Source organism: Toxotes jaculatrix, chromosome 22 (assembly GCF_017976425.1).
Source record: "Toxotes jaculatrix isolate fToxJac2 chromosome 22, fToxJac2.pri, whole genome shotgun sequence".
NCBI lineage: Eukaryota > Metazoa > Chordata > Actinopteri > Toxotidae > Toxotes > Toxotes jaculatrix.
Window position 1 is genome coordinate 5,394,141 of NC_054415.1, and position 11,792 is coordinate 5,405,932.

At 38.8% G+C, this 11,792-nt stretch overlaps 3 protein-coding genes across 7 annotated transcripts in view; all 3 read right to left on the minus strand.

Moving 5' to 3' along the window:
* The window catches only part of apaf1 (apoptotic peptidase activating factor 1), a 32,616-nt gene extending 32,452 nt beyond the window's left edge, over positions 1-164 (minus strand). For 4 of the 5 annotated variants that reach the window (XM_041030148.1, XM_041030145.1, XM_041030149.1 and 1 more), the window contains exon 1: positions 15-164. The gene's annotated coding sequence lies outside the window, so the exon portion shown is untranslated. Of the gene's footprint in view, positions 1-10 lie in introns of all 5 variants that reach the window. The other variant, XM_041030147.1, reaches the window with a different exon arrangement.
* An 850-nt stretch (positions 165-1,014) lies between these two features.
* tcp11l2 (t-complex 11, testis-specific-like 2) lies at positions 1,015-8,040 on the minus strand. The gene is made up of 10 exons (XM_041030506.1): positions 7,935-8,040; positions 5,306-5,486; positions 4,894-5,026; positions 4,499-4,619; positions 4,066-4,289; positions 3,734-3,870; positions 3,425-3,606; positions 2,928-3,109; positions 2,621-2,793; positions 1,015-2,501 (listed from the first exon to the last, which is right to left on the minus strand). The coding sequence occupies exons 2-10, from the start codon at positions 5,472-5,474 to the stop codon at positions 2,239-2,241; spliced, it is 1,584 nt and encodes a 527-aa protein (XP_040886440.1). The 5' UTR covers positions 5,475-5,486; positions 7,935-8,040; the 3' UTR covers positions 1,015-2,238.
* Positions 8,041-8,491: 451 nt separating this feature from the next.
* LOC121176236 (4-galactosyl-N-acetylglucosaminide 3-alpha-L-fucosyltransferase 9-like) lies at positions 8,492-11,180 on the minus strand. The gene is made up of 2 exons (XM_041030260.1): positions 11,023-11,180; positions 8,492-10,037 (listed from the first exon to the last, which is right to left on the minus strand). Exon 2 carries the CDS (start codon positions 10,026-10,028, stop codon positions 8,853-8,855), a length of 1,176 nt encoding a protein of 391 aa, XP_040886194.1. The 5' UTR covers positions 10,029-10,037; positions 11,023-11,180; the 3' UTR covers positions 8,492-8,852.
* Between the last annotated feature and the right edge of the window lie 612 nt (positions 11,181-11,792).

The window sequence follows — 11,792 nt, forward strand, 5'->3', positions numbered from 1 at the left end:
TGGTAGATACGTACGAGTATCTTCTTTTCTTTAACGAGGAGGGTGTTTGTTGAGCTGTATATGGCCGCAAGGTGAAGTCACGTTTTAAAGTGTCCAAAGAGTAAAAAAGCAATTAATTTCTCCGTTAACGTTATACTACACACCCAATTTTGAAAGACGGCAGCTTCCTGATTCACAACAACAACAACTGCCACGGCCCGAGACAGCCAATTACGTGGCGAGATTTAAACCACGTGATCGTTGAAGTCATGGTTGACACCAGTGAATCTGTAACTGGGCAAACTGATGCTGCCTTCAAAGACTACTACTATGCTCGTAAATATGTATTTTCACTCATTTTGTTGTAATAAAAACAAATACACAAACGTATTTTTCTAATGGCAGTAGTTATGCTTTAAACCCAAGTGACACAGGGGTCATTTGTGCTTCTGCGACAGAAAAATAGAGTGAATGCACACCTTTTTCTATTTTTAACCTCTAATCAATATAGTGATTTGTAGTGTACAGCGCTTTTATTCTAAATGATAAATGATTATTCTAAATGATTTTCGTCTGTTAAATATTACATCTCCGCAAATTTTGGTCTTGCAAAGTGTGATACCAAGTGTGCATTTGTGTTTTCAACGGGTAATTGTAAGATTTCAGGACTGCATTTAAAGGTAACAATACTGCCTGGCGACAGCAAGCGATGAGAGCATGTTTATTCCACTATGCAGTGTGATGCACTGATGCGGTTATAAGTAGCCATAAACAGATTAACTGCCTAATGCTGTGAACACATTACCTTGTAGTCGGACATGCAAAGCAACACTAATGTACGAATAACGAAGATTTTGATTCATAATGTTTTCTAAAATTCTGAGTATCTGATATATTTTCTGCAGAGAAATAATATATTTACATTCATATTATGTATTATAGTTTAATGTTATGTTCCCACGCATGCCTCACTTTTTAAGTGCATTTTGTTATCAAAAATAATGTATTTTAAGAATAACTAGTAAAAGACATCCATTGAGGTAAAGCTTTATATTTTAATGATTATGATGGTCAGTGACACTGATTATGTTCACTGACATTACAAGTGAAATATGGACTTGTTCTGTATCAGGTTTGGCAGCACACATTTTTTTTTTAATTTTTAGTAAATAATACAACATTTGTGTTTATTTTTTATTTCATTATATTAACTGTGGTACAGAAGAAGAGAACAACAACTTCCCACATGTTGTGTAAACTTTAGCTGAAGAATGTAACTTCTTTTCTTTGTGCACATTTAGGTCTACTGGAAATTTTGGACACAAAGTCACTTTGAGTTCAGCACCATTCCTTTCCCATCATGTTTCAGCAACCAACAAAGCAATACTGTAACAACTACAGTACAAAATATAACAAACAAAGCAACTAAACCAATATAGCAAGTATTTCACTAGAAGAATGCAAGTAAAAGCATAGAACATAGAACATATGACAAATACCCCAACAAATGACTCAAGTATAAACTGACAAAATCCCAACACAAATCTACTCATGCAGACAAATGTTATTTCATTATTTGCAAAAACATTTTTTTTCTTTAAAACATTTCTAATTCTATTTTTTGCTGTAGAACATTAGTGGATTAAAAAGAGAAGTTCTAGTTCTCTTGCAGATAAAAAAGTTAAAGGGAGAATAAGGACTAATTCAACAGGAAAATGGCTACCTGATGCTTTGCATTAGCATGTTCAATGGTGGTCACAGTTAACCATAGTTAAATGCTACTCTGCTAATTTTCTTAATATATAGACTTGAATTTTATTCCTCTTGCTTCATAAAGCTTACTGTATACATTAGACATACTAAGGTTTTGCCCTTGATCCCCTGTGGACTCTATCCAAAAGAGAAAAAAAGTGAGTTTGACAATATAGGGTCACTATTATGTTCATAAACGAATCACTGTAACACTGGTTTTCTGGTTTGAAGTTGTGAATGTTCATAGTAGAGTATATCTTAGAACATTTATCACAAAGGATGCAGGCCACATTAAATGTTGACCTCACGGTGCCTACGCAGCAGTGTCTTCCATGTTAAATGTAGTGATAAAAACTACATTTTTAATACACTGAAGGTAGCTCCATCTATTGGAGCGCACTGGCCAAGCAAAGCAGTAGTACTGCCTGGCTATTGTAGTACCTCCTTAACTCCAGGTATATCCATTAACAAAAGGACTCCAAAGATTGCATGAGCCAAAGTTTGGTTTTAATTGGAGGTGACAGAGTCCTGAGCCATGTTCTGAGGTGGGTTTGCTGCTGGTGGGCTGCTGCTGAACATCAGCTTCCTGATGATATCCGCGTAGAAAGGTCCATAGACAGTCTTGTTGTAGTTAACCAGGGAGATGAACTTTGCTCCCACCAATGCTAGTTCCGGCTTGATAACAGTCAAGCCAGCTGGTACCTGTTCAAGTTTTGCCTGGGGTTTAGGATCACACATGAGCACCATAAAGTGCTGCTGCACACGATCCTCTGCACAGAAATTACAAGAATGACACAAGGTTAGAAAATCTCATATTTAAAAAAAATCAATTAAAAAAATCTTTGTGGTAAACACTCTGTAAGTCTCACTCATGCCTACTCTGTCTTACCAACTAGAGTTCGGATGGGGTTGTCCTTCTGGGTAATGCTGCAGATCTGGCCTGTGAGGGTGGCCTGAAGGGCCGGGGTCAGTGCAGGGTAGTTCCTCTCTGTTAAAGACTTGTTGAGCTCACAGCAGATCTGAGCACCGACGCCCTCTAGTACCTCTTTTAAGTTAAAGTCCCTAAAGGTGAAGGAGAAGGGAGTTATGATTTGAGCTCACATTTGATGTGAAGCAGGCAGTAGATAACCCGTGAGAATCAGTTGTATGCTTGAATACAGATTGTGGATTTAAGATGGAGAGAAAAGCGAACTGACGGGCTATGCATCCCATCCAACAGCACACTGGTCATCCTCTTCAGGCGGTCAGACAGGGAGGGCAGACCCTGGATAGGACCTCCGATGGTGCTGTAGACTATGAGCAGCACCTCGTTCACCGCCTGACACTGCTGGAGCTTGCACTGAATCTCTCGCAGACGTGTCTCATCTGTCATCCAGGTCTAAAGGGGAACCAAAAAAAGAAACTTAAAAGAATAGTTTGGCACTTTGGGAAATACAATTATTTGTCTTTTTTCAGAGGGTTAGATGAGAAGATGGATACTACTGTCATGTGCAGAATGTCATGCTCTTTAAAACCAGAAATTTCTGTTGCGGTTCTGTTGATGTTGAGATTTCTGTTGAGGTGTTTTTGTTTTCATGCGAACTCAGAAATACAAGCTAATGAAATCTTACTCTCTCTCTCTCTCTCTCTCTCTCTCTCTCTCTCTCTCTCTCTCTCTCTCTCTCTCTCTCTCTCTTACAAATTCAACCCTCACCTCAGGCAGTGGGCTCTTATTGTAGTCCCATGTGAGGATACGGAGGAAGGCAGCGTTGAGGATCTGGAAAGGCCCAGGTACAGCTTGTTGTCCTTTCCCCTGAGTCTGCTCTGTGGGGATGGTGGCCGACAGCAGCTCCTCCAGGACTGACTTGATCCAGGACGTGGTGTGGTCCAAAGCATCTGAAGAAAGTTATCTCAGTAACTCATTATAGTAACACTAGAATAATTTTCTGTAATATGGCAGGTTAGAAATAGTGCGAAATGGTAAAATAAAGCTACAGTGAAAAGTGTTTTCTTATTCACTTACTGGGGGTTTTTTCCAGGATGCTCTGGAACTTTGCCCTCTCGTATTCAACACTCTGCCTTTGCAGCACAGGTCGCAGATTATCAATTGTAAAATTGACCATATCCACTTTCATCAAGTCCAGCACACGGAAGATCTCCCTAGTGTGGACAAACGACCCAGCCAATGTAATTTGAGTTGTTTTTTGTTTTTTTTGAATAATATAGCTAAATAAGAAAACTCACAACATTCATGTATTTTCTCAAGACAGACAATAAATACAGTCTCTGGTAATAAACATTTGATATCAGCAGTGACATGTTTTTCAGTGCTTTAAATCCCAAATATGTGCTTACCTGAACAGTGTCACTATGTTATCTGAGCTTTCCCGCAGCTTCTTAATTTCCTCATCCCTCACCGGAGCACACATCTTGCCCATGGTCGTGATAATATAAGAGGAAAGCCTGTGGATGTCTACAGCATCGTTGTCAGCCTGCTGACGAATCAGGTCCATGTCCAGCACCTCCATGATTTGGGTCCTCATTCGATTGGCGCCCGGATTAAGGAATGACAGTAAGATCTGTCAAAAAAGGAAAATGATTGTTATTTTTGTAAAGCATTCTTTATGATTTAACTAATCAGAGATGTGGCTTACAGTTTATCCTACATATACAGGCACAAAATAGGCAATGGAGTTAGAGAAGTAAATAAAAATCAGGAAAATGTCAGACAATAAAGTAATTTCTATAGATCTAGTGAAACTGTAAACATCCGATTGTGTGTGCTGACCTCTCTGATCTCCTCCAGTAGTCTGATGGCTTGGCCATACTCAGGTGGGTCATCATTCAGCTCCGACTCCAGGATGTCCCAGAAGGCCTTGTGGACATTATCTCTAACCACCTTCCATAAACTAAAGAAAAAAATGAAGGAGGTTGTAAATTCTAACATGTACATTATATATTTTGTAATGGAAAATGTGAATATAAATGTTTCAAAAACTCATCTGGGACTTTAGTACACTAACAAAACAATGCCAGTGGCATGGAGAAAAGCTTGTGTATTTTTATATATTTGTAAAATCCTTATCTGACAAAAAGGTACGTAGGTTCACTAAAAAAAAGCCCTACAAAACATGATCAAAAGGTGAAGAAATCGAGACACAAGGTCTTATGCAGCTGGTGTACCTGTCCTGAGGCAGGCTGTCTGGCTCTACGTGGAAGTTGTGGTTAACAATGATCTCATGGGCAAAGCTGAGATTGGAGAGGTCTCTGGCAGACTCCATGACTTCATCTAGGGTTAAGGTTTTGGGTGGGCTTGCTGTGGAAACCACATTGATTGAACAAACTTTGTAAATAAACAAATAAAAGTGTTCGACTGTTGAATGCATGATGGCAGTGGTGAAAGTGACTACAGATAAAATACAGGCCCAGAAACCTAAATACAAGTATAAACAAAACAGCATTATAGACACAAAGTGAAGTATAGTTTGTCTTTTCTGAGAAAGCAAAATACACATTCAAGCAAAAATGAAATCAGTGAGTCAGAAGTTGCCCGGTGGGCTTAGAAGCCAGAAAAAGAGTGAGGGAACAAACTCACAGGAAGGCGTGCAATGCTTGCTGGAGCAGTCGCTAGTGAAGCTTTCACGGGAGCAGTCCAGGTCGCTGGTCGACGTCATGCTGTCACACCTTTCTGATGACGACTCCACATCACTGCCTTGGTCCTCACCACTGGATGTGGAGGTGGGTCGCTCATCATTTAGAGGCATCTTGATTTACAGCTGCACATGTGAAATTGGTAATGAGTCTTAGCTTGTTGAATACAACTGAAACAGAAAGCCACTGGATTTCCTAACACTTGGGTGTTAACTGAACCTGTTCAGAATATAAAAAGTCAATGGATATTGTTAGTTTCACAGAAATTGGGAAGGAACAGGTTTAGAATTTAACTGGAAAGTTTATCATTCCTTCTTTTGTTTTGAAGCAAGTTCTTAGTAGTAGTAGTTTAACAGGAACTGTAAAAACAGGAAAAGATATCTGTCGCTTGGCATCTGGTGATATTCTATATTTTTCCTTGTTAGCTGGAAATTCTGTGAAAAGACAAAAATGCATTCCAGTAATGTCTTCCAAAACAACAGTGCCCAGTTGTTTCTGGGTATTACTGAGCCTGAGCAAGAATCAGACATGGGCTTTAGAGCCACAGACAAAGTAGGGAGATCGGAAGGTATTTAGAGGCAGACTAATGTACTGTCGGCCTTTTTATGGGATTTGTTGACAATAACAAAACTACAGAATAATGTCTGCCCTATCCAGCCCCAAAACAGGGTTTAGTGAGAAGATAAAAGAAAAGTAATTTTTACCTGTGCTTATGTTAGGGCAAAAACTGTGTGAGTGAGAGAGCATTAACATTTCACTTAGCAATAGCTGTTGTTGCCAAAACACCAGTCACACTCATTAAAACAGCTGGCAAGCCAGTCACCACGGAAACAGGGATAGCGGCCTTGTTCCACAGTTCTGGGTTTCAACATCAACACTGTATTAAATTCTAATAAATAATGATGATGCAAGTAATTTAATGGAAAGGGTGTTTACTGCCATAGTCAGGACACAAACAGAGCTAACTGCCACAGCTAGGTTTAAATAAAAGCCTGTATTCCTTCAGGATAAAAAGAACACTGTGCCCAGGTCTATCTGAGATCAGCTGTGTCTCCAGGGCAACATGGGACAACAGAGGGCTTCTCAACAGTCAAAACGATCCTGTTACACCAGTCCCTGTGTTGTCTGTTGCTCACACAAACAAAAATCCATTAGTATTAGAAAGAAAGATACTATCTGTAAGCAAAGTTTTTAAAAGATCACGTTAAAGTCAAACTTCTTCTTCTTATCATTACAAAAACAAACATATCACCACACTTAAATAAAAACATAAATGCATCTTGATTAGTGTAACATCTACAATTAAACAGGCCTCTGCCTTTCTAATATTATCTAAGACATACAGTGCTGACAGAGTGACCCTTGGGTGTTCCTGTCTCAGGTCTCAGTTATCTGCTGCCAAAAATGAATGCACACTCCCTCACTGCTCTTTTGGTTTAAAGATAGCTCAAGGGGTGAAGAGGATGGGTGTGAGTAGTGTGTGACATCTATGTACCCCTGCTGTGTTTGAAACTCATTCATTACATCATCTGCTAGACTTGACAGCTGGGTCACGGCAACACGTGCAGGCCAGTTTTCAGAGATTATCCAGAATGATGGGAGCAGTGAAGTCCAGACAGCTGATCACAGATTGTGTCTTCTCTGTCATCTGCTGCTTCATTATGAGAAGTCATCTTTAAGTACTCTGCATGCTGGGATGATTTAAAATGTATTAAGCTGTTGTGATGTTGTGTGTCTCATAATACCTAACACATAAAGATAAAACCCAAACATTTGACATACGGGCAGCGTATGAGCTTAGTGGTGGAATTTAAAATATGTCATGACCGAAAGCATGAGCAAATATATAGATTGTAGTATCTGAATGTAATTGCAATTGCTCTGGTACAGGTCAAATATTTTTGCAATAACTTCTGCAGAAACAAAGGCAGCCTGGTGGGATCCAGATTTGACTGCAGTCTAATGTAAACAAAGCAGTGGATCAGGGAGGCGGGGGTAACTACACGGGGACTATCGTTATTGGCTGAGGCTCCTTGTCTCTCATCCCTACATGGAAAATCTTTGGTTACAAAGCTGTGCACATGGATAAAAAAAAAATATCCACACACGCGTAAGAAGTGGGTACACGTGATTCGAGCTACAGACCAAAACAAGAACTCCACGCACATTTAAAATACTACATTTTACTGCTATGACCATGGCGGAGCCCAAACAAAAAGTGCAGTAAGGCTAAATGCATTACGCTCCTAACTGCAAAGGAGAATTGTTGTGCCTGACTGTCAAACTCATTACTGTTGTTTACATCATGGCAGCTTCTTTGTTACTTAACCAAACGCTCTGACTGGAACAGCCAACCGAATATAAATCATGATTTTGGCTAATTTACACAGCATATACTACTATATTGACATTAGCGTTGACATAAGAACTGTTATTTGAAATCTTCGACGACTGTGCCCAAGTTTCCGCTCCACAACAATGCGAGAAATTAGCGTAAAAGTTGCCAGCAGAGACAGCCGAGTGATTCCTAATTATAAACAGGGTCAAATGTGCTGAACAAACGCGACTTTTACCTCATCCAAGTCCCCGGAAAAGGAGACTGAGACCAAAAATAGCTCAGCTCTGAAGGGAAGATTCGCCGTCGTCCTGTACTGCTCGTCTCTCTGTTTAAAGGTCTTTCGTTCCCCAGCTGGCTCAGAGGACAAACAGGCGAGACCATTTCACAAATAGGGGTGTTCGACCTCCAAACAAAGGCGAACTCAAGCTTTATAACTATGGATCCAACGATTTTCTTTCATGTATTACGTTTGTGTTTTAAGTGGACAAATATGGGTCTAAATGCACTCTGTCCGTTCACGGAAGGCAATGTAAGACAATATTTCAAACTGTACCACACTTTACGCTGAAATGGTACGCTCCGCTCTGCTTCACGTGGGACGTCTTTGTTTACGGATGTGACCTCAGTGTGATCATAGCACTGTGTGTGTGTGTGTGTGTGTGTGTGTGTGTGTGTGTGTGTGTGTGTGTGTGTGTGTGTGTGTGTGTGTGAGAGAGAGAGAGAGAGAGAGAGAGACGACAATAAATGGACAAAATTCAGTTCACACTGAATCACACTCACCCTAATGGCCAAGATAAATTATTTCATTTTAAAGATAAGTAAAGACTTGTCTTCAGTTGTAAGAACGACAGAAACAAAATTCCAGCAATCTAAAAATATGTACAAAACAAATGAAATAACATCGTTACATGACAAGGTTACAATCACTGCAGACTTTCTGTAATTTCTTAGACATTTCACAGTTGAGTATATTATTACACCTCCAGCAAAGAAATAAATCAAATCCACAATATATACAAGTTATTCTCATGGCATACTTTTTTTCTGAAGAAAATGTAGAAAATTCTGATTGAACCATTGAAGTCTATTACTTTTAGCCCATTCTTGTCAGTGTCCCACACTCCAATGTAATTTAGCAATGCTTTTTGTACTGTTAACCCCAATACCATTTGTTAAGATCATGAAAAGCTTGGTATCCTCTCTTTCTTTGTAAGTAACTACACGTTCTGCAGGCGTGTTCTCTGCCAAACCAAGACATTTTAACTTTAAACTTGTTTGTCCAGTCAAAGTATTTCATATATTCAGAATTATTCTGGTCAAGATAAAGAAGCCTCTTTGCTAGCTCCTGTGCAGTGGAAAAGTCGTCGACATGAATGAAAGAATCAGCTGGGATATGATCCTCATAATTTTGTCTTGAAGACCCCAGAACTACTGGTACACTTCCTAGCCTCATAGGCCTGTATAGCTTCTCTGTAATGTAGTCTTTGTAAACAGAGTTTTCAAAGGAGAGATAGAATTTACAACTAGGTACTATCTTCAAATAGTCTTCATCACTTAGAGTTTGGCCAAAAGCCTTCCCATAAGAATTAATCTGGATATGTTTTTTCAGTTCATTGTAGAATTGAACTCTTTTGGACCGCTCATTCCAGTTGCTCACAATCCAGCAGACCAACTTGTTTTTTGCTGGCAGTTCAAATCTCTTGTCTGCAGATGTTAGTGGCACCAAATGCCCATAAGGCACAGGAATGTTTGAATCGAGGCGATAATTGCACGTCAAGTTGAATAGGTGATTGAGTTTAGGGATTGGAGCTGAGTTTGCAGGTGACTCCATATTAAACCACACCCATTTCTGAAACCAGGGACGTGGTGCTTTGGGCAAGTGTTGTAGATTTCCATTCATGTCCCTGTGGTGGAAGAGAACCCCATGGGCTACATGGTAAAGAGACTTGTCATCTGTCAAGTGGCATCTTGTGATATCGAATGCACTGCAGCTTAGATCATATTTGTGGCCAAATGGCCACATCCAGATCAACAGAACAGTGTCAGTCTCAGCATCCACTGCTGCAGCCTGGCTCTTCTGGGTGTCATTGTGAGGTGGGTTGATGTTGTGCTCCAAGGAACAGTTTGGGATTGAGTCTTGGGTTTGTGCTTCCCCTGCACACAGAACTATTGGACAAGAATGACTGTCTTTCTGCATGAAACTACTAAGAGAAGGAAACTTGATTTCAAGCTTGTAGTATGTAAAAAAAAGGATTATAAAAAACAGCACTGCTACGCAGCTGAAGGCAAACTGGCGCAGAAAGTTCTTCTGACAGCCTGAGGAGGACATGGCTCACCCCTGAAAAGAAAATAGATCTGATTATTGTAGAGAGAACACTTGATGTGACAATGAATTGTGTTGTCTGAAAGTGCCACTTGGTGATCTTATTGGACATTTTTCTTGGCTTTAAAAAAAAAAAAAAAAATTCCTGCACAAACTAAAGCTTTCCAGTGTAACAAATCATGAAGGACAGGATGTACAGTATGAGGAAGCAAGCAAGAAACATATATTACAAGCTGTGTGAAGGATGGAGCAGGTAAAACAGAAAAGCATGGAAGGTAATAATTTATACCATACAAATAATGAATTGTTAGATTGAAATAAAAGTAAAATAAGCATACGAAAAAAGCAAAGCTATTGTAGAACTTTGTTGCAGAGGTTTTGAAAGATTTGGAAATGTTTGTGCAATCATAAAACGCAATATATTTAATCATAAAACCTCTAAGGGTGATCATTAATTGTTTGGACTTGTCATATAAGATAAGATCAAATTTGTTCTTAAATCTAAAACAAAAAAGTCTAAAATTGGGGTTAGTCAATGAGATGAACATGTGAACGGAAATTAATACTCAGAAGGCAAAGTTGTAATTTCTGAAGATTAAAACATGAATAATTTTGTCCATTTCAGAGAAATTGTAACAAGGAACTAATCATCCACTCAGAACCAATGTTTCAGTGGCACTATGGTAAGTGAGAAACATTTTTTTCTTTAATCTCTACTTTTCATCTCTACAGATGAAAGGTTTTTGAATCAGTTTCTGTACCTGATGAAAGAAGAAAAGAAAAAAAATGAAATAAAATATGTGCTATTATTGAATTTAACCTGTATGCCCTAAACTGACACATCCCTCTCTGCATAATGAAATGAAATGAAATGAAATGAAACTGTTGTCTGGAGAGGGTTACGAGTGAATAATGAATGAATAATGAAGCACAATGAACAAGAAATGTCCACTAAAACGTTGCCAAAATTGTGATAAGAAACATAGACCAACAATCTCACCTTGACAGAGAAACACAGGTAAAAAATACAGTTGAACTTTTTTTTTGACTATGCAGATCCTGTAAATGCAAGATTCGCAAGAGAGAGTCCTTTTCCGCAAGTTTTCCGAAGGTTGTGAGTCTTAAATGTTCTTCCTTATTCGACAAGCTGGTACGTCAATGTTGTTTCAGGAAATCTAGCACAGTTTTTGTAGTGATGAAGCACACTTGCCACAGCTCAAATTTTATCATGACTTGGTACAGGTAAGATGTCAGATGCCAGATGGCAACTACATAATGTTGGAAAAATAGGCGTCAACCACAAGGGAACACCGTTCTGGAAGAAGAGCAGAATAGAATAACCTGTATTGTCATTGAACAACGTCCAAACGAAATTACAGTGGCACTTCCTTCTAAGGTCCTTGTGTGTAATAAATACAAAAAAAGAAAAGAAGTTAATACATATAAAGATAAAAATATTAAAAATATTAAGTAAACCCAGCTACAACCCTGACTGGTTGTAAATAAAAAAAGCATTAACTAAACTATTTGACTATAAAAACAAGGGTGAAACATTGATTAGTTAATGTTTTCCAGAGTGCAGTTAGTTGACAGTACAAGACGTAGAGATGGCAGTTTTTTTTGTTTGCAGCCATGCAAATGCCATGGAGTTTTTGTGTGCAAGTTTTTGTGTGTGTATTGTTTAATACAAATGATTATAAAAGGAGAAATGGAAAAATAATGTTTTAAATAGTATCAATAGCATTAAACTCTTTGACTATAAAGACAAGG

Bases quoted from the DNA above. Each gene is read 5' to 3' on its own strand.
- tcp11l2 (XM_041030506.1), bottom strand. From the start codon at position 5,474: ATGCCTCTAAATGATGAGCGACCCACCTCCACATCCAGTGGTGAGGAC. The intron at 3,871-4,065 runs GTAAGCACATAT...TGTCCACACTAG, and splicing joins AACATAGTGACACTGTTCAG to GGAGATCTTCCGTGTGCTGG. The intron at 2,502-2,620 runs GTAAGACAGAGT...ATTTCTGTGCAG, and splicing joins CCCCATCCGAACTCTAGTTG to AGGATCGTGTGCAGCAGCAC.
- LOC121176236 (XM_041030260.1), bottom strand. From the start codon at position 10,028: ATGTCCTCCTCAGGCTGTCAGAAGAACTTTCTGCGCCAGTTTGCCTTC.